The 20,991-nt window shown below is 35.8% G+C and overlaps 2 protein-coding genes across 2 annotated transcripts in view; one reads left to right on the top strand and one right to left on the bottom strand.

Moving 5' to 3' along the window:
- Su(var)3-3 (lysine-specific histone demethylase Su(var)3-3) overlaps window positions 1-20,991 on the top strand; it is a 321,623-nt gene that overhangs the window by 132,566 nt on the left and 168,066 nt on the right. The gene's annotated exons all lie outside the window — the stretch shown is intronic.
- Tollo (Toll-like receptor Tollo) lies at window positions 4,435-8,989 on the bottom strand. Its single transcript, XM_089703149.1, has one exon. It carries the CDS (start codon window positions 8,731-8,733, stop codon window positions 4,903-4,905), a length of 3,831 nt encoding a protein of 1,276 aa, XP_089559275.1. The 5' UTR covers window positions 8,734-8,989; the 3' UTR covers window positions 4,435-4,902.

Genomic DNA, 20,991 nt, shown 5'->3' with positions numbered 1-20,991 from the left:
TCACGGGATTTATTTTCTCACTTGCGTTTGGAATTAGGTTCTTGAGTAAGGGGATTTGTGTAGCTTATTTTAAGGCGTTTGATTTGTAATAATTTGTTAAAATAATTAATGTTTAATTCTTGACAAAGAAAGTTTACATTTTCAAATGCTATTTTTATAAATCTTAATATAATAAGAAAACTTTTAGTGGGAAAATTACTTTTAAATTTCTGATTGTTACACAAACACATGGTGAAGTAGATGCAATTTATAAATTTCTTTAAAATTTTCACAATTCACAAAAATAGTTTACTTTTATAGAATTAATTAAAGTGACTAGTCTTTTGTTAGCAGCATGTTTTACATGTGGTAACCCTGGTATAGCACAGAACAGTTTACGTTTAGAAGTCAGCGATGGAGTGGGGCTACACGGCATACTTGTTATCGTTGATCGCTTCTAACAATATAACGTCATAGACTAAGTGTGGAAAGTAAATTTTTTTTTTGAAACTTTGATCCAATTGTATTTCTTTTGATGAAGGAAATATTAAGGATTTCAACTTGAAAATGACATCAAAAAGAAATTAATTATATATGTGATAAAAAGTGTGATAATTTCATCAAGTTTAGAGTGTGATTGCGCTTGCGGTATCTAGCATACACAAATACATATATCTGTGTACGTTGGCATAATATACAAACATTTTTAACGTTTCATCGGTGTAGCAATCGTAAAATAAATTCTCTACGCCTTCTCTGAGCTCTGATTAATGTTGTACACGACGCAGCCTTTTTTCATTTTCGTGTTTCCTAGTTAGATATTTATGATCGTTGACAGCTGTCCAATTGTACAACTATGTGCCACATATGTGCGGCGAAAGGAGTTAAAATAACATATTAATTTTATCCCACTTATAGTATTTTTACATTAGTTATTAAGAGAAAAGTGAGATGTGTTTAAAATTCTTTAACACGTGTTTTTTGAAGAATATGAAGAAGTTTTAACTCATACTAGCGCATTATTATTCTTTGTCTAATTTTGTTATTCAAAAGCGAGAACATATTACATACTATTTTAGGCTAAAGAACAGTATAGGCCTATACAAACTTCTTGATTTAATTAATTAATTTATATATTTATTATGATTCCTATATAAACATTGTACAAATCTACATAAAAAGCAAATTTTGAGAGCCATAAAAATCTTTACACAAATAGGCACTTAATAAGGATTTATAATACAAAACAATAGTAGATATAATAATTTCTGAACATAGCATGTTTATTAAATCTGACTCAGTTAAAATGAAAGAATGCGAGCGAAAATTAGTTTTATGCAATAATAGTTTACCCATTATTGCGAACGCCTTGCAAGCCATTTCAGTGTTTTAGAATGCGGTTTTCTGTATATTGTAAAACAATAACAGGTGAGCAAATAACAGTAATACAGCCGCAAATGCGTTTACACGGGCAAGGCTCTCTCTTTTTATGTGCATTTTTCAATAACTATGAGGTACCGATAGAGTAGTTATCTAGTTTTTGTTCTGAACCAATCAATGTTTAAGTATGATTGAAAAATGCTCTACGTAAATCTTAACGTTATATATGTTACTTAATTTGTAGAGTTCCTTAAAGATACTCTACTAGGCTAAACCACATGGTTTAGCCACATGGCCTAGTAGAGTATAGGTACATACCTAAGCGTTTTTAAAAACATATGCAATCGAAGTTATTATATTGATCAAATATCTATCGATTAAGTAGAGATACATTTTTCAATGAATTTTTTTAACCAAAAATATTTCAGTCAGCGTACTTTTGATACCTTCTAAAAACACTAAAATGTGTTGCGTATTAATGTAATGTATCTATGGTGAGAATCGGAAGTACAACTCTCATACACTGCATAACATAATATGGGAATATATAACATTGCAATCATTCACATTTCTTTACACCCGCTGTAATATTTCACAAATGCTTATAAGCAGTATTTCTTGTTTGCCAATAGGTGAAGCGACTGCTCATTTGTCTTTCTATCGCATAAAAAAGAATTATAACTAATGCTGTAAGCTATATATCAAGTTTTTATCTAGCATCCACCTGATATAATATTTCTTAGGTTTTGTTTTGAAACAGTAAATTATTTGAGATTATGAACCAGCCAAAGAGTTTACTGTTATTGAAGATATTTGGAGTGCTAACAATGTGCGAGTTAATTGTGACAACATAAATAAAATCGATTGTATATAGATAGATAAAAAGTAAAAACAGGGCTGTACAATATTATTTTAGTAAGTTATCAATTTACCACTATTATGATTATTTAATTGGAGATAATTACATACTTTATAACAAATTACTTATCTAATCACCGATCAATGTATCTGTTAACACTTTCTTATAAGAACCATAAATGTAACGTAGTTCAGTGTAAAGGCAGTTTATATTAGACGAGTTCAAATGCATTTGGTCTCGCTGACCGCAGGGATCGTTAACCCTCCGCATGATGCTTGAAGGCACTACGCCACTATAATGGGTTATATTTCTCACTTTTAACATACTTCTGATGTGATTATACTGATTAACGTTGAGAGTAGATGCTTGTCGCGTAAGAAATGTGATGTTTAGGTTGATAATGTTTTAAATGTGTTTGTGTAAACTAGGTATGTAACAAGCTCGTCTAGTTTTCATTTGATGTACAATACGTGGGTTACCTACTGTTTGTAATAACTATATTATATCAGTTTAATACAAATCGAGATGTCTGTTAAATGAGTGGAAATGTTCTTATAAGTTTGCTTTCTACTTTAATATACATTATATAAACTAGAAGATCTAATAAGAAAGTGTAAGTATTGATTATTGTATAAGAATGAAACATTATGTTTGCTTTGTATAAGAGACTAGCGGTCCGCCCCGGCTTCGCCCGTGGTACATGTTTACGTTTTCTCTACATAAGAACCATCCTCGTACTTCAAGGAATATAATAAAAAAAGAATTATTGAAATTGGTTCAGCCGTTCTCGAGTTATGCGCTTACCAACACATTTTGCGATTCATTTTTATATATAAGAAGAAGAAGATGATGTCTAATAAGTCAAAATCGCATCATATAATTTCGCCTGTTAGTTGGAATCGTACAAACGCAACAGCAACAAAGGCAGTGCGAACGTTTGGCAGTCCTTTTGTTCTGTTCACTTGTTTCACACCTACTTAGGGCTGCGGGCGAAGGCTTATTACCGCAGATTGAAAGGCCGCGGTCGTCGGCCGAGGTAAGGGCGCGGCTATGGGAACGGTAGGATGAGCGGTGGCGATCCGCGGTTGAAGAAAGAAATGATTAGTGTGTGATGGATAGATCTGTAGGGAGGTGTAATAACTAATAGGGTGACAACGAAGACATTTAATTATGCCAAAATAAAGAACGCTCGTTGTACTGTTATACTTATGTTAGGTGTCTTATGTTTTTAACTGCTATTGTTTACTATACAATTTGTTATATGCAGATAATTAGAGTATTCATGATAAGGCATAGATGCTAGATTTTTTAATTGTTATTTTCTTGTTAGATTAAGCAATAAGAAAATGCATGAATAATTGTTTAATGGAATTTCCAACTTATTCTATCACAGAGCGACACACATATTGATTATTTAAATTAATTTTCAATTCGATTCTATTGAAATGTGGAATTTGTTAAATAGAAGAATTAGTGTTATACCATAAAAATAAATGGTTTTGCCCACTCAGTCGCTGTCGCTACCGCTCGTGCGCAAATATCTGGCGCATAAGCAAAAAACCTGATATGCAATATCCTAGCGTCCGCGGGATGGTCATTTAAATAACTCTACTAGATTTCCTTGCTATTATTTTTAATCGGAATACAAAATGCGCTTGTACAATGAGCGGCGAATAATTTCGTCTTTTATCGGTAGTGAGATGAATAAACATGAGCCGAGGCTGTGTAATTATCTTGTTAGTGTGAATTTGTTAAGAATTGTGTAAAGTTATAAGATTTATATAATGTTATACGAGATTGGTCGTAAATGGTAATAGCGTTTAGTGTCATGTATGATGTTTGGTGGATGTAAACTGTATGGTTTGGTAATAAACTATAAACTCTATTGTGTTTGGATCTTGTTAATTTGTATTTTTGTCAAACGACGTGTATGTTGTAATTTTCTTAACAGATTTATATTTGTATTTAAGTAGAGTTTGTTTAAAAAGTATACAGATTATTTTTGTATGAATATGATGTCTTATAAGAACTTTGTGTATTGTAAAATTTCGAATATGATAGTCAAAGCTTTCTCTTTGTATATTTACATTCTTAATGGAAAATATTGTGTGCGTATGTTACTAAAATCATTTATTGTACTTTGTTTTACAAAATTACTATGTAAAATGTGTCTATATGCATTTACTTGAGATATATTGAAATGAGAATAAAGAAAACTACTATGTTATTATTCAATTTATGGTTTATTTCAATTTATCACTTTTGATCAAAATTTGATTTTTACAATAAATATTCTTTAGACAATTTAATTACAAAATATACATTGATGGGATAATTAATCGTTTCTATCTAACTACAACTAAATTTATCACAGATTTTGGCAACACTGCCATATTAAGTCGTTCTAATAGTAATTGGCAAGTTTTGCCTAACAAGCACAGCCTATAAAGGCCCAATTATTTAAATAGATACTTAACACCTTTCACTCCAATAGTTTTTCATTAAAACATACTTTATAAACAGTCCAAGTAAAGTTTTGAGCGCATTAAATGAAATTATTTACAATCTAATGTCTTATAACTAAAGCAATGGTTAATATTTACAATACGTACGCTAACGGACTAGCCATCACAATATACACTGCCACTATTGGAACTGTACCGTCACTTCACTTTGTTCATTCACTACACATGGACGGAAAGGTTTCTGGGGGACGACCGGGAGGGCAGCTGGTGAGCCGCGTGGGACGGGTGCGGCGGCAGCACGGGGTGCGCCCCGTGCACCGGCGGCGGCGGCAACGCACCCAGGTGGTTCCTGGGATGATGGTGTCGGTGCATCGCCATCGCGCTCGCCCCAGGACTCGGCATGCCTCGACACCGCTGCTTGTTACTCACGTCAGGCAACGCGAACCTCAACTTTTCCCAAAACATCTTATCGCCCCACTGTATATGCGTATTGGTCTTCAGATACAGTCTTATATCGGGATCGAGATCCTTTTGTGGTACTTCACCTAATAATATCACTATCAACCTCCGTCTTCTATCTCTCAACACTTGATGGTGCGCAGATTTAAACTCGAATCGACACCATTCAGACTTTATAAAGTTCTCACTTAGTACCATGATTGTACGACGCGACGACTCCACGGCCTGTATTATGTTATCGGCTACATAGCCGCCGACAGGAAAGTCGCGGTAATGCAGGTACAGTTTGTAGGCGGGGTCGCCTCGCTCCAACACAGGCGCAAGCTTCTCTGTGACCCAGGCTTCGTCTTTAGAACTGTAGCTCACGAACGCATCGTATAACTTCTCTCTATCGTCACGGTCTACCTCACTCGCCTTGTAGAATAATCTCATTCCGAATTTGGAGTGAAACCACACCCTCATTTCTTGTCTGAATATAAACACTATCATGACGACAAATAATACGAGTAAAAATGCTCCGAGCGTCGACACCAATAATGGAATGTAATCTTGAACATCTTCGGTTGTGATTATAGTTTTTGTAGCGGTTAAGTTTCCGTTGATGCTATTATTTATACTTGGAAGTCCAGTGCAAATTGTGCCGTTTTCTTCAATTATATTAAAACCTGAGTTGGGATCACTGAACATACTGTCATTGTACACTGTCACATTCGTATCATTACGGGAGTAAATACATTTAATACTCGATAAGTCAGTTATAGAAGACACTCGTTTTGTCCACTCGCGAAACATCTCTGTATATTCACAGTCACAAGACCACGGATTGTATGAAAGAGTTAACGATGTTATGGAAGGATTTATTTGCCACACTGTCAATGTAATCAATCTGTTGTGATCAAGATGTAAAACTTTCAAACGCGCCATGTGATTGAACATCTCTTTTCCAATACTTTTTATTTTATTATTGTTTATGTATAGCTCGCGCAAGTTATCTAATCCATCAAATTCCTGACCTTCAATTGTAGATAAACTGTTGTAGTCGAGATGTAATATTTCCAGTTCCTTCAATCCGTTGAAAGTGCGATTATGAATAGTTTCAATGTTAGACGAGTTTAGATATAATACCTTGAGTCTTTTTCTGCCGATAAATGCATGGCTTGGAAGCATTTTTATGTCATTACCGTCGAGATACAGTTGTGTGGCCTCCATCGGTATTCGGTCGGGTAAAGTGTTCACATATCCCGCGCTCGAGCATTCCACTACGTTCGCGGACCACGATTGGTCGTGATAACAAGTGCAGTTATTCGGGCAGGTCATTTCACAATCACAGGCATCAAAATCGCAACAGTGACACAGGGCAAAACAATGGAACTCATATTTACATAAAAACTGATGAGACGCGGCTTCCACGAGCGGCACGTATGAGTTACCGCGGTTGTACAACAATTTACAATAAATGCTATCCAAGTCCATTAGTTTGGGTTGTGTTCGCGCTCTGTTCCCAGTGTTTATTTTTTGTAGCCATTCCATCGTACAATCACATTCTAATGGATTTCCGCCTATGAAGAACTCAGGCACCGATTTATCTTGAGGCACTGCGGATATTCGTAAGGAATTCGGGTCTAAACTAGTTATTTTATTGCCGTATAAATCCACTCTCGTTAAATTAGGTTTTTTGAAGAAAGTATACGATTGAACTTTGGATATTAAATTATCATTTAAATATAGCATTTCGACGGAGTTCGGTATCGCACTTCCTGTTATTTCCGTTAGCCTGTTAGAACTCGCGTCAAAAGTACTCAGCGACAGTTGTGATTCAATCTCGAAGTAATTTCCAAGTTCAGCTATCCTGTTAGCGTGAATATCCAACCACTGCAATCCAGTCGGAATCATAGCGTAGTCGAACCATTCTAGGCGATTATCGGAAATGTTCAACCATACCAAATTAGGTAACTTTGCGAAAAGACCGCCGATGTCGGTCAAGTAATTCCCATCTAGTCTTATTGCCTGTAGATTCACGTTTCCGTCGAACGAGCCAGCTTCAATTTTGTGGATTTTATTTCTAGATAAGTTGAGAATTTTCAGTGAAGTCATTTTGTCAAACACTCCCTTGCTGATATTCCCGATATTATTTTCGGTTAAACGCAAACCGTACATCTGTTGCATAGTCATAAAAGATGCATTTTCAATGCTCACTATTAAATTCTCTCCCAAGTCTAAAGTTTTAAGTTGTGGGATTTCTTTCAAAGCGATGGGAACTTCATCTAGTCTATTTCCATTTATATGCAAATCTTGTAGAGACGTGCAGTTGCGTAAGGCATGCGGGTGTATCTTTGTTATTCGGTTACTGTCTATCGACAAGACGGATAATGCGGACAGTCCGGTGAATGAATAACTTTCAATGTTTGTTAATCGGTTGTTTGATAATATTAACGTATGTAAATTGCCGAGCGAACTGAATACATTTTCTGGAATATGTTCAATGAAGTTATCTTGCATCTTCAATATTTGTAAATTGTGTAAATCTCTAAACAAAGCGATTTCCATCTTTGAAACTCTATTGTGTGAGAAGTCTAAAAAAAGTAATCTTTTTAATCCGGAAAAAGTAGATGTATTTATCCAATCAGATGTTAATTCGTTGTGAGATAAATCCAAGACAAGAAGTTGGAATAGATCGCTAAATAATCCCGGAGCGAGAACAGTTATTGTATTGTTGTTGAGATAAATTTCTTTTAATTCTTTTGTATCGCTAAATAATTCCGGTGGTAAGCTCGTCAGCTGATTGTCAGAAAATCTAACCGTTGTTAGCGAAATGAGCCCTTCTAAAGCTCTATCTGCCACGGATGTTAATCCATTCCCTTGAATGTATAATTTTTGCAATCGCTTTAAACCAGACAGAAGTCCTGGCGGAAGCGTATCTATTAAATTTCTTGATAAATCAAGTACAATTAGACTATCACCACATTTTTCAGTAGGGTGACGATGCGCCGTCGAAAACTGAAAATGACTGACATCTCTCATTCTGTTGCCAGTCATGTTTAAGTACTCTAGATTCCTAAGCGTACATAAAGCACCATCGGGAAAAGTCAACATGTTATTTTCACTGAGATCCAATCGTTCTAAACTTTGTACATCCCTTGAAAACGCAGTAGGTGTGACTTCAAGTGACATAGTAGACCAATCTGTGTTGTGCGTTCGTATTGTTAAATTTCTTAGTTCTCGAAGGCCCGTGAAAGCGCCGTCGGATAGATTTCCTATTTTACAATACTCGATCGTTAGTTCTCTTAACTCTACTAACTGACGAAAGCTGCCGGGAGATAGAGAGCTTTGAAAGAAAAGTGCGTCGCTACATTCTAATCGCAGGCGTACTGTGAGGTGAGGTTGAATAGCACTAAAATTTGTATTTTCCAATTCACTATTTATAGTCCTAAGTCTGCACTGTAAAGCCACTCCGGCATCTTCATCGTCGGTGGTCCACCGACACTCGTCAGGAGCCTGATAACGAGCTCCTGTCGTCGACAACGAAGCACTCCAGGCTGGTACAACAGCGCTCAGCACCAAAAGAGCGCTCGTGAACCACATTATACACATTGTTTTGGTATCACAAACTTCACTTTAACTCGAACATACTTTCATTTATTATTCGCCGCACTATAACTGCACATAATCATATAATTCTATCGACAAGTTCATATCGTTTGTACTTGCAACTGAACTACTTCTCAACAGAAACCAGTCACTCTTGTTCCGCGCGAACACTAATTGGACAAGATCGTAAGTATGTTGCGGTGCGAGACACGTCACGCGTGCGTCCGCGCCGAGGACTGGGGTGGGACTGACTTAAACTCGAACCTGCGTTGCGCTCGCGCACAAGGCCGCGCTGGTTCACGCGTTCCAACAGGTAAAGTATAGCCCGGGACCGAAACGTCGCAAACGCCATATAAGCAGCTTTAAGTTACGCCTTAACCTTTTCGGAGCGAAGCTTGTCAGAAAAATACTGAACGCACACAGCGATACGTCGAACGCAACACACAGAAACGAAACCGCTTTTTGTAATGCTCGAACAAGCTTTCAGTGAGTATGTCGGAGCGAGATAGATGGACGGTTTCGGGGAGAGCTCGAAGCTTGGTGGGGGATCGAGCCAGCTGCCCAGGTAGTGCGCTCGCGCATTGCCGCGGTTGCCGCTTGTTAACACTTCGCGGAGAGAATTGTGATGTGAACATTTCATGATTGCTGATATTTTGTTTACTCATTGTCGTTAATGAAAATTACAACCTCACTCGTCGTAATGATAAACGTTTATATCCTTTAAATGTTATATTCATTTGTAATATTTGCATTATTTATTAAAAGTTATAGTTTTAATTGTCAATATAAAAAGCTCGTTATAAAACATGTTATGAACACCTCGATGTAAATGTCATAGTCGAGATGATAAAATAATGCATAACGGTATAAAGTTGTAGACAGTATTTGTTCCGTATATGGAAAGTTACATATCGCTCGCAGAACGGACGTATTGTCTGCCAGTTTTTGCATAGCATGCACTTTATAATTATAGAGCAAGTTAATATATTCGGATGCATATTTGTCTGTGGTCCCGGGGCTATATGATAAATATTTAATTCATTCCCAAGCTACCACACATCGCTATTAATTCGAAACTTCCTTCGCACGCGAATACTTTTACACGCCATATAAGCAATTAAGGGTATACGGTATAATATTGCATATCCTTAACTTTTAATTTAAAAGCGAATTGCATTTCCTAAGAATTCCCATCTTAATCGACCGCCATTTAAGTTAAACGATTTTGATATAATTCCACACAGGTCTACTCTAAACCCGTAATCAAATTAAACATCCAAACATTATGTGTTTTGTAGGTAATAATTTTTAGAACGATTTCATTTTGAAAAATGTGGTAAATTTTTTGGGACGGAGTGCATTTTGTGATTTATACGCATCGGTGAAAAGGTGTTATTATAGTTTTGTTCTTCACAATGCAGCAACATATTTCCGAACACGAATCATTAATAACACTCAAGATGCGAAATGCCAGGACTTGCATATTATGCGTCTATTGTGTTCTGGCTGTTTGATAATAGATGGCTATTCACAGTTTGATGTGCAAAAAATTTGAGAAAGGCTCGAAACCACGGTATTGTTTTTGATATTATTTTGAAAATGAGGATTTAATATTAAATTAATGACATGTAATATTTTTAAAGATAATATTTCATTAATGTTATTTAAGTTAAGATAGGGTTTATTAATATACTTTCATAGTACGTATAATCTAAATAAATATTAAAAATTGCTATGAAAAAAAACGATAAAACTTATAAATCACAAAGTAACACGGTTTTAAGAAGTATAAACGGCATAAATATTTAATAACTGAAGTTATTCGCATCTTTATAGCTCTCAAATAAATTGAAACGACATATTTTTGCAGTAAATAACAACTTCTGTTAAACGTACGATCAAAACCTTGTTTATTGCGAACATCAATACTCTTATAAGGCACAATATGCTTAACATCCCGTAATAAATGGTTTAGATCATAATTTTATATAGTGTCGAGGTGATAGGATGGCTTGCGTCCGTCGTGGCTGTATTTATGCGAGTGTTCGCCGACTCGGGGCACCCTCTATATCTCAATTGCTATAAATTATCTCCTTTGACACGCGAGAAGTGGAAAATTTGCAATCGCACCACTAGTACGGTCCCGCAGCTTTCTTACCTTTGTGTAAACATCGCAAATGGTTCTGTAATGGGAATAGCGTTAGCACCGGCTCGATATATCACGTATCCCACGGGTCGCTCGTCCAGGGCGCGACCGGATAGCACAAAAGATCAGCGGGTGATCCTTCGACTTATTGTCGCGAGGAGGCTCGGAGAGGCGTTCTTTAAAATATAATGGAATAGATTGCCGGTAAATCGTTGGTTATTGTGGGGCTATTTAATGTGCGTCGGGCTGCTATTTGTGGCTCGTTATAACAATGTCCGATTTCAATTTACAATGCGATGTGTCGTCACGCAACTGTCAGGGCGCAGCGCGTGGGTACACACGATAGACGTAGATGATGTGGGTCAAATGCCTCGATGATTCATGGAACACTTGAAACTTCAATTGTAATTTATTATTTCGAGCATTGTTGTGAATTGCTCTAACTAGCGCCCGTTTCGAGTACCGTAGATTGTTACACATTTTAACAAAGACGTATCTTAATGACCTTATTTCTTACTTGGTTCGTTGTATGTTTTCTAGAAGTTCACCATGAAATATGACGATATAAAAGTTGAATTATTAATTATTATAAAATGATAAATAAATGAAATCGTTTTAAAGAACACAAATTGAGAGCCCACATAGGTTCACGCCCAACGTGACACCGAACCGATGTATAATTTAACACGTGAGTGAAACGCTATAACTGTCATATAAATGGCCGGGTTCCCTTATCGCTTGCGCATCGACGCATAAAACGATCCCCGCTCGATTTCCATTATGTTATTAATTTTTGTAATTTCGGTGCCTAATCACGGGCGACGGTGTCGATAGTGAGGCGACACTTATCTCGGCGTCGGTGGACACGTATAATCCATTAAGTCGTCATTTCCACGCGGCTGATCATTCCTCAGCGTCAGAACGCCCCCGTGCTTGTGGTGTATTGTTCGCTACTGCTTATCGTAGGGTTGGCCAGGTGAATTGTTCCTTTTTTATACAGGTATATGGTTTGAACATTTGATATATTTGAAAATTAAATTTAAATTGCGGTTTTTTATACGTATGCAATATAAATAAATATAAGTCCAATTTATTTTTTGCATAGTAAACTGGAAGTCGTGCTCTATTTTCTATTTTTTTTGTATGATCAAAGTTAGTTCAAATATAAATTGTACCCTGACTAGATGCCAAAGTCATCCGATAGACCTATGATGAGTAAAAATAATTGTAACTCATAAACGAATCATAATAAACGAACTTAAGAAATGTATTTTTAGTAATTTGTTTAGAAAACATCTAACAATAAACACGGATGTCACATTGCATACCGAAAGCATCTAGGACATCGTTAAATGTATTTAGAAATCGACGCCTTCTATGTGAATATTATGAAATTATAATGATGTGTTTTTGTTTCAGGTAATCACCGTTGGCACATCAGACAACTCATTAGGTACAGTACAATATTAACAAAAACGTAGGTAATATACAACACACGTATTTTGTGTTGTTTGTTCGTGTATCGGAGATGCAATCGTGTTGTCACTATGTAGGTAATGTAATGCGCTTTGATGTTAAATACATTACATAAATACCTACTTGTAGTTAACTTGGGTAAAATATTTTTGACAGATTTTGAGAATGTATTAGTAATGAATATCAGATGCATGTAATGTGATGTAATATTATTATTTGGCAGAGTATTTTACTAACTGTTTGTATCAATTAGGAATTAAATTATGATCATTTATGTATTCAATATTTTAATGAATACATTTTATTTTAAATATTTGTCAGTCATTTATTTATTAATATTGTTCGTAAATTTTAATTATATAATTGTAAATTAAAAATAAATAATAAATCCCATCGCGTAATATGTAAATTAGTTCATTTTGATCGCGATTAAGAAAAAATAGAGCTATAACAAAATTATTGTAACGAGGGAACTTTTTACAGCGTGGCCATTGCCGGCTTATTAAACTTAAAGGGGTTTAAAGCATGGCATTTAAATTGATGGGATTTTGCACGTGATCCGAACCCTTAGTAGTGTGGATCGCAACACGGCCAATTTGCCGCGAAAACCAACGATGCGTTTGTGTGGCGTGACACCTGGCAACCTATAGACTGCTGGACAGGGAAGCTGTGGAGTTGCAATGATTTTTTTAAAAATAGTTATTGTTTTTGGTAGGTTTTGTGATGATTTGACTAGTGAGAATTTAAATAGTTTAAATGCTAAGTTTTTAGTTGTTAATGTTTGTTAGTTGCATAAAGCGGTCAAGCACGTCTGAATAAGAATATCATTAAAGTAAATGATAGAGAAAACCGTATGAGCAAGTTCGATGTGATTCGTTAGTAATACGATAGATATTTTTTTTATTGTATTATACCAAATACATACATATCAAAATGTAAACTTCCATCTCAATTCATCATCAAACAGAATTTTTGTAAAAATATGAAATCTATGTTTGAAAATGTAAGCGCGCTCTACATATTTTTGTCCGCTGCGTCAACCTCTACGTGCCTTCAAAAGAGGCCGGTTAGATTACGCATTGTCGTGGCACAATTAGAAACTGCCGCGAACTCAGCGCGAGCTATTTGCAAACAATCGCCGGTAACATCTGCACCCTGCATGAAACTGTGACAAACATATTGTGGCCACTTGCGATCACGATTTTGATTTTTTTGATCCAGGAATTCCTTAGTTTTGCGTACGTTTTTTGATGAAGGAATGCGTAGCGGCAGACGCGTCGCCTGATGGTAAGCGCCGACACACGCCGTGCTGTATGTTCTGATAGCACTAGCTTTAGCAGCTGTTATATGTTTGTATAACATGTATAAAGGAAGTGAAGATGTTCGACTTGATGATGGTTAAAATAATATTTTCATAGGATTTTTTTTGTTTGAATTTCGGTTTGATAAACCTAGGCGCGATATTCTAGAAATGATCATGTTTTTTTTGTAGAGTTCGCATTAAAAATAAAAACAGAAAATAAATATACAATTTAATATTATCAAGACTAGAAATCATCTTTATTAAGGACAGAGACTAGGTACGTGTGTATGTGTGATATAATTGTTGAGGATAAAAGTACTAAAAAAACTCATTGACGAAACAACGAAATGAAACATCCCACAGAACTTTTGAAACTGCATCGATTTCTCATGAATACTTAAAACTGCAGTATCGTCATGTCGCCTCGTTTCTCTCCAGGAACATCTGTTAATTGTTATGTTTTATTGCTTTACAAGACGATTTAGCTCGTGACGAGTTGGTCACTTTACGCATACTGTTTAAATAAAACAAAGAGAGAAATGTACGACAAATTGCAATTAGTTTCGCATGTGTTTTACAATGTGTAATGAAGCATTGTTGCAATATCATTGTTAGTACGCATCTGTTATTTAATTGCTTCAGTAGTTTGAAACTTAATGAACGTGATTTAGAATAAATAATCTATTCATATTCCATTTGTTCATTAATATTAGTATATACGTATGTTCTCAAATTAGAAATTTGATTAATTAAGCATTGTAAATGTAATAATATTCTACAATTATGGTGCTTTTGTATGTCTTATATTAATATACAGGTTATTATGTCCAATATATTAGATGTCGATTAGGCAAATTCTCTTAATAATTCGCCATTTTTGTCAATGGCATTTGAACCTTTTATAGCACAGTTCAAATTATCGCTAGACAATTAAATTTATTTACCTCTCCATATATCACACAATGTTTTCCTTAACCAGTCACAATATACAATTGCTATGCGGTTGAATACAGTAATAAGTTTTTCCCAAACGGTAACTACGTATTATAGAAGTATACTAGTATAAGTACGCATTGTCCGTACATCGCACGCTGACTAATGGCCGGTGATTGATTGTGATTCACACAAAGCTATTTAACATTTGATTTACATTCAATATCGATAGATACAAATTGTTTTTTTGTACGGCGAGGGCGTTACAAATAGACGAATGTGCTAAGTGGTAGGATTGTTGTGACTGTTTATTTATTGCTGGATTCAAAATAATATTGGAGAGTATTGGATTTAGTTGTAAAATCATCATATTATCTTGTTTATCTTATCGTTATCAAATAAATTCGTTGAGAGCACATCTCTCTAAGACTCTACAAAAAAAATAAATAAAAAATTAAAACAGTAGCTTATTTTAGAGCTATGTGGTAGTTATTAAGTTATTGTATACTTTTTTGTATTTTCCACTAAATATAATTCATATGAATGTAAATGTTATTTATTTCCCATAGACAATTTAGTGCTAAATTCCTTACGGAATTCAATTTGTAAACAACATAATCATTAACAATAAAGAACAGGCTCTAATTAATTTATTCGTCTATCGAATCCTTTGATGTTGCGCGACCTAATCACATAGATAGAGAAGAATATACGATAAATGCAAAAAAGATTTACAGTCGCTATCTCACTCTTACTTAGTTAATTGGCATTACATTAGCTTCCATTGATAAGTGGTAGGATGTAGAAAAATCTAGTTTAGAACGGACTCAGGTGGACTTATCGACCCTTATCCAGAAGCACAAACAAGGCGAGCAGTAACTCGCCCGAGATACATATGATTACGCTGTAAAATAGAAATTCCGTGCGCAATGTAGGTACTGTGTTTTACGGGGAATTGTGTGTCACGTAGCAAGCAATATCGGAGCATTTGCGGCGCAATTATAAAGAGACGAACGGTATTGTGTCGAATTTCGTGTAACGAAACAACCCCCGCTGAGTGTTACGTGCTTCCACTACGGAAAATGTAACAGGCATCTTAAAAATTTCAATTGTTAGGTTTGTTGTGTTCGCACTCTCTCCAATTTGTTTCGAGTTGAGTGTGAGACATCATCGACATACCGTTCACTACACTGATTAAATTCTTCCCTACATTGCTTACGAGTTTCGCTATTTTATTACACGATACGTTTTCTTTTACATGGAAATGAAATAGTTGAGTTTAATGTAATTTCTTTGTCATTTAAATTGTATACGAATTTAAATTTATTTTTATTTTAAACAGTGTTAATAAGATAATGACTTAAACGTCGTCCAAATGCTCTGAATGGGTTTATCAATTTTCGCATATTACTTATCGCTAATAAATCAAACCGGTTCGGATACGGGCAATCGGAGAAAAACACGCTTCTAATTACAATAATTACTCAATTTGAACGTTGCCTAAACTGACTAACTGACATTACCGTGATAAATCGCCTGAAGCCCGCTGCGCTAATAGAGAACCTTAGAGAACATTATTTGTTGGCATAATAATTTATAACTATGCGACAAATTCCAAGACAGGAGACAACGGCGCGCCTACTCCTTCCATACGACGCAATAAATATCACGTGTACGAGGGACACAATGCAGTACACTAACTTCACAGATTAATATAATATTTTTACGCCCGAACACATACGGACCGTTGGGCTAATGAATTATGGCAACGTGTACCTTCTTCTGATAAAACCAGCGACGGAGTTTTATTGTGACGGCTCCGAGATAATTCAGACTCGCCAGCGAAATAATTTACATGGTGGTCCGTATTTAGGCGCGGCTCCCGTATTTTTACAATATAAGAAAGCAGCAAAATGTGTCCTCATTCATTACGCGATATCGCCCTGTATCATGAAATATTACATCATTGTAACAAGCCATTCAATTCAAATGTTTATCGGATAATGAAGATTATTATGTTGTGATATGCAATATGGTTAATGCTCCCGGATAAGGGTCTAATAAAATGGTAATTAACGCATCATCCGATACCGGCATTGTATCGTGTGCGCTGTGTTCATGGCTTGTTAGATGAGCGACCTTATTACACCCTATAATTATTATATTGTATGCAATAATTTATATAAGGATATAGTTATCTTTATTCACAATTTATTTCTAAAGCATTGAATTTTAATATAAAACGAAACGGAAAATATATTAAAATGTGGATCATCTGATATTTATTGATAAATAATATATCGTATATTTAAAAGTAAAAAATACATGATCACATTTAAAGGTAAAAAAAACCTGGAAGGAAATATAAAGCAATAGTTGATATAGGTACCTGAAAAAATAACAATACGTGTAATGCGTATTCAATGATATGTTAATTCATAAATATTCTCTACGCCTTCCATTATGAAGGGGCACCAAAACGTTTTACGGCGCTCTATTATTCATATTTCGCGTTACGGCGGGTTAATATTATGAACTCAACAATAAGGCAATAAAAGGCAAGAATGAAAAAAGGAACGATTGAAAGCGGCCCGAAATTTACCACGGCACGGATCACGTGTCAATCAGGATTTATTTTTCAACTAGTGTTATTTCATTCGCTACCTTATTGGCTGTATGGTTCATACTCGTCAAAAGAAATTCATACATACCGTACAATCGTGTTCCCTACTGTAATATTGTAGTTTGTCCGTGTATATGTTACGGCTAAAGGTAGGTGAGAACATAAACTTAAGATTAGCCGGCTAAACTTAGGTTTATTTTCGACGAGGTGTTAATGTTAGTTTGTTCTATCTTTAGCCGGCTAAACTTAAGTGTAACCGCAGGCCCGTGGCTAAAAATGTCGGGGTGGGTAGATTTGGTTACTATAATACATGTAAGGAACAGGGCGAGTGTTTTCTGGCACTTCGCCGGCTGCTGCCGCAGCACGCTCGCTGCGCTCGCTCGGCTCGTGCGGGTCTTAAGAGTTCTAACCTAACCTAACCTAGCCACCAGCTTTCTGCCCTGAGTCGGGGTGGGTAGATTTGGTTACTATAATACATGTAAGGAACAGGGCGAGTGTTTTCTGGCACTGTGCGGGCCCCTCAAGCCCTCCACCGGCCCGGCGCTAACCAAATCTACCCACCCCGACATTTTTAGCCACGGGCCTGCGGTTACACTTAAGTTTAGCCGGCTAAAGATAGAACAAACTAACATTAACACCTCGTCGAAAATAAACCTAAGTTTAGCCGGCTAATCTTAAGTTTATGTTCTCACCTACCTTTAGCCGTGACATATACATTTTGTTAGCGGTTCTTAAGAATTGGTTGTTACAAATGTTTGGATTATGATTTTTTTAGGTTGTAGTAATAATAAAGAAATGTTGTAATGTGGACAGATTCACCCCAAAATTTTAAAATGCTTCTAAAAAATGTGTTTTATTTTATTTTTTGTGTGTGATTCCTACGTTATGAAATGTCCGAAAATAGAATTCTTTAAAAAAATCTGTATATATCAACGATTTTCATTATTTCTTCGTTCGGGCGAAAAAGTCAACGACTGAAAGGTCAGCTAGTAGGTTGTATGTATTTATAAATATCAATCCAATTTTTTCTGTTTATTTTTTGTTTTTATCTAATTGAAATCAAATACATAATCAAGCAATTAGGATTGTAATGATGATGCACAAAATCCTTTGTTCAAATAATACGCCAATTCAAATAAATTATATGCATGAGTGGTCAAAAACAGTGCGGGAAAAAATTAATACGTTGATAGTTAAAGTTTCCGATTGTAGCGTTCCGCGAGCGAATATTGAACAAGAGCAAAGCAAGGACGGGGGCTAGAGGATGCTTTTTCACAATTATCAGTAACGAGGCGGGTTCATAGGCTCAGTGCAGGGCGCGTATTGTGTTACGTGCGCTTTGTAACCCGAGCGCCGGGATAGGATTCTTTTGTGCGCCCGATTTGAATATTACTCGAACATGATGGGATCTTGCCTTGCCTTGCCTACATTATTAATGTTGGCTTGAATTGCAGTTAAATGCTCGTTGAAGTGGATAGATTTTCAACCGGTTAAGGAGCGCCTTTATGTGAGGTGAATTGTGTGTTTATATTTATCGCGCTGTATCCCATGTAGAGATGTTCAATGTAATTTGTTGCGGTGACGTCATTTTATATTTTTTATTTATAAAAATTGGTTGTATCATACGATCAATAGTAAGAGATATAAATGGCTGCAGTATAGCCGTTTTATAATATTGTAACTGTTAAATTCGGCGTGGCCCATAATTTTTGGCTCGAAAATAAAGCGTTAACGTATTTACATTTCAAAAACGATGCGTTGTTTTAACTTATTTATCGTTCGTGTTAAATGTCGTAAAACAATGTTAACACAGTATCGCCAATAATCCACGACTCGGTGTGATACGAAGGTATTTACGGCATTCATAAATTTGGGACAACAAAAGGCTGGGCGGACCGTTTAAGGCGCACGGTTTCGTCCGCATTACGTTAGTGATATGGTAATGTGATTGTTCGCGATAATTTAAGAAGAAATCCCGCGTTCGCAGCAGGGCTCCCGACGCGGATCGCTTGCGTTCGCTCCACGCGTTCCGGGGTGAAGCGCCTCGCACATTTGACAATGCCTCTCGCCTTTTAAAACATTATTTATATCCCCTTTATGGTAAAAACATAACGCGTGGGAGATGATTCAATTCAGATATGCCCACAATCGTTTTGAAATAAAACCGATTCAATGGTTTCAATGAAAGGGTCTTAAAGTCAAATAATCCTTTATATTTGAGTAGATAACTAGATTCCATAAGATTTTTACGATAAAAATACTATGGCGCAAGTAATGTGTTAATAGATAAGGTGTATTTTTTTCTTGAGCTGTACGTGAAATTCCCTCACAAATAATAATAGTCCGATATTGTCCACTTGGAATTACACAGAGTTCGTGTCCGTTTGACGCTTTAATTGGCATACCGTATTGTCCTAGTCCTTTTATGAAGCAGAGCCAATGTTCAGACGACATTCCGCCCTCGCTGACTCATTGGCTGTCGTTTGAAAGTGTCACTGTTGGACAAATTATCGTGGAGATTGAAACTGAGATTATTTTATGGGTTCGAGAAAGTTCGCCGTTCTGCGAAGTGTGTGAGTGTAGGGTTATGCAGGATGTGGTGTGTGCTGATAGTTTAGTTTCTGTGCATGGTAAATTCAATCAAGTAGTTACGTCGTTAGATTTAGATGCGCAATAACATCCTTCAATTAGATTTGATGTGTCACAAACTCCTCGCACAATTTTCATTTATCTGAAATAAACGTAAAGTAAATTGTTATCCCCAAAATGATTCGGGGATACTTGTATTTGTTATACGTGTATCACGGCTTGCATTTAGAAGTAAGCGGTGGCTCGAGGGGATGTTGGTTTGTACGCGACACTAAGCTGACATCTGAATGTTCCACGTGCTTTCATAATGAGAGATTTTCACCACAGAGCCGTGGACTTTATTTTATATAGACAGTTGGGTGATGTAATTATTAGATACACGTTTATCTTGTTCTTAAAGTAATGGTAATAATAATGTTGCTTTAGTACATGTTGTAAACCTTATTTAAAACTTGATATTGTTGTTTCATTATAAATTTGATAAACTAATTTAGCTGGGGTTTGGTTGCGGATTTATATCCGCGAACCACGTGTTTAAGGGTGGAAGCTCATAAAGGAATTGATTTCTAATCATAGCAAAGGGGAAACAGTTTTTGCGACTGCCTCAAATCGACTCTACCGTGTGAATAGGTCCAGTAATGTATAAAATATAATAAAATTGGTTTTAATGGTATATTGTAGAAGAGCAACATTTACAAATGAAATAAATTCTCGTTTTTTTAAGTTTTAATTAACTTTTTATTTCGTTTATATTATTCAGGAGATAAGAAAATTTATTTGTTTATTTATTTTTAATAAAAATACGTATACATACAGTAAGTGATTATTTATTTTAATTATAAATTTTCCATTACCTTATTATTTGTTAATTCGATTCCCGATATCTTGCTCCTTATAGTATATTCTGGCCATAAAAGGTTTGTGCAAGTTTTGATCATTATTGTGATTGAAAAGTGAAACACTGACACTTACCGAACGAACCAGCCGGCTTAGCTGAGGAATGGCACTGTATTGTTTCAAACCGCGATAATAATATTGCGATGCCTTCGATTGTTTCACATACAGACAGATTTACAGTTAGTCGATGAGATATTAATCAGGTAAAGGTTAAATGAAAGCTTAAAAGTATTGAATATTTCAAACAAATTGCTAGGCAAGTGGTCAAAATGGTAGCAATGGTATTTCTGGGAG

This window comes from Colias philodice, chromosome 14 (assembly GCF_061535455.1).
Source record: "Colias philodice isolate Cphi_HAF_F1 chromosome 14, ilColPhil1 Martin Lab GWU primary, whole genome shotgun sequence".
In the NCBI taxonomy this organism is placed as follows: Eukaryota; Metazoa; Arthropoda; class Insecta; order Lepidoptera; family Pieridae; genus Colias; species Colias philodice.
This window is presented reverse-complemented; position numbering and strand designations above follow the sequence as displayed.

Bases quoted from the DNA above. Each gene is read 5' to 3' on its own strand.
- Tollo (XM_089703149.1), bottom strand. From the start codon at position 8,733: ATGTGTATAATGTGGTTCACGAGCGCTCTTTTGGTGCTGAGCGCTGTT.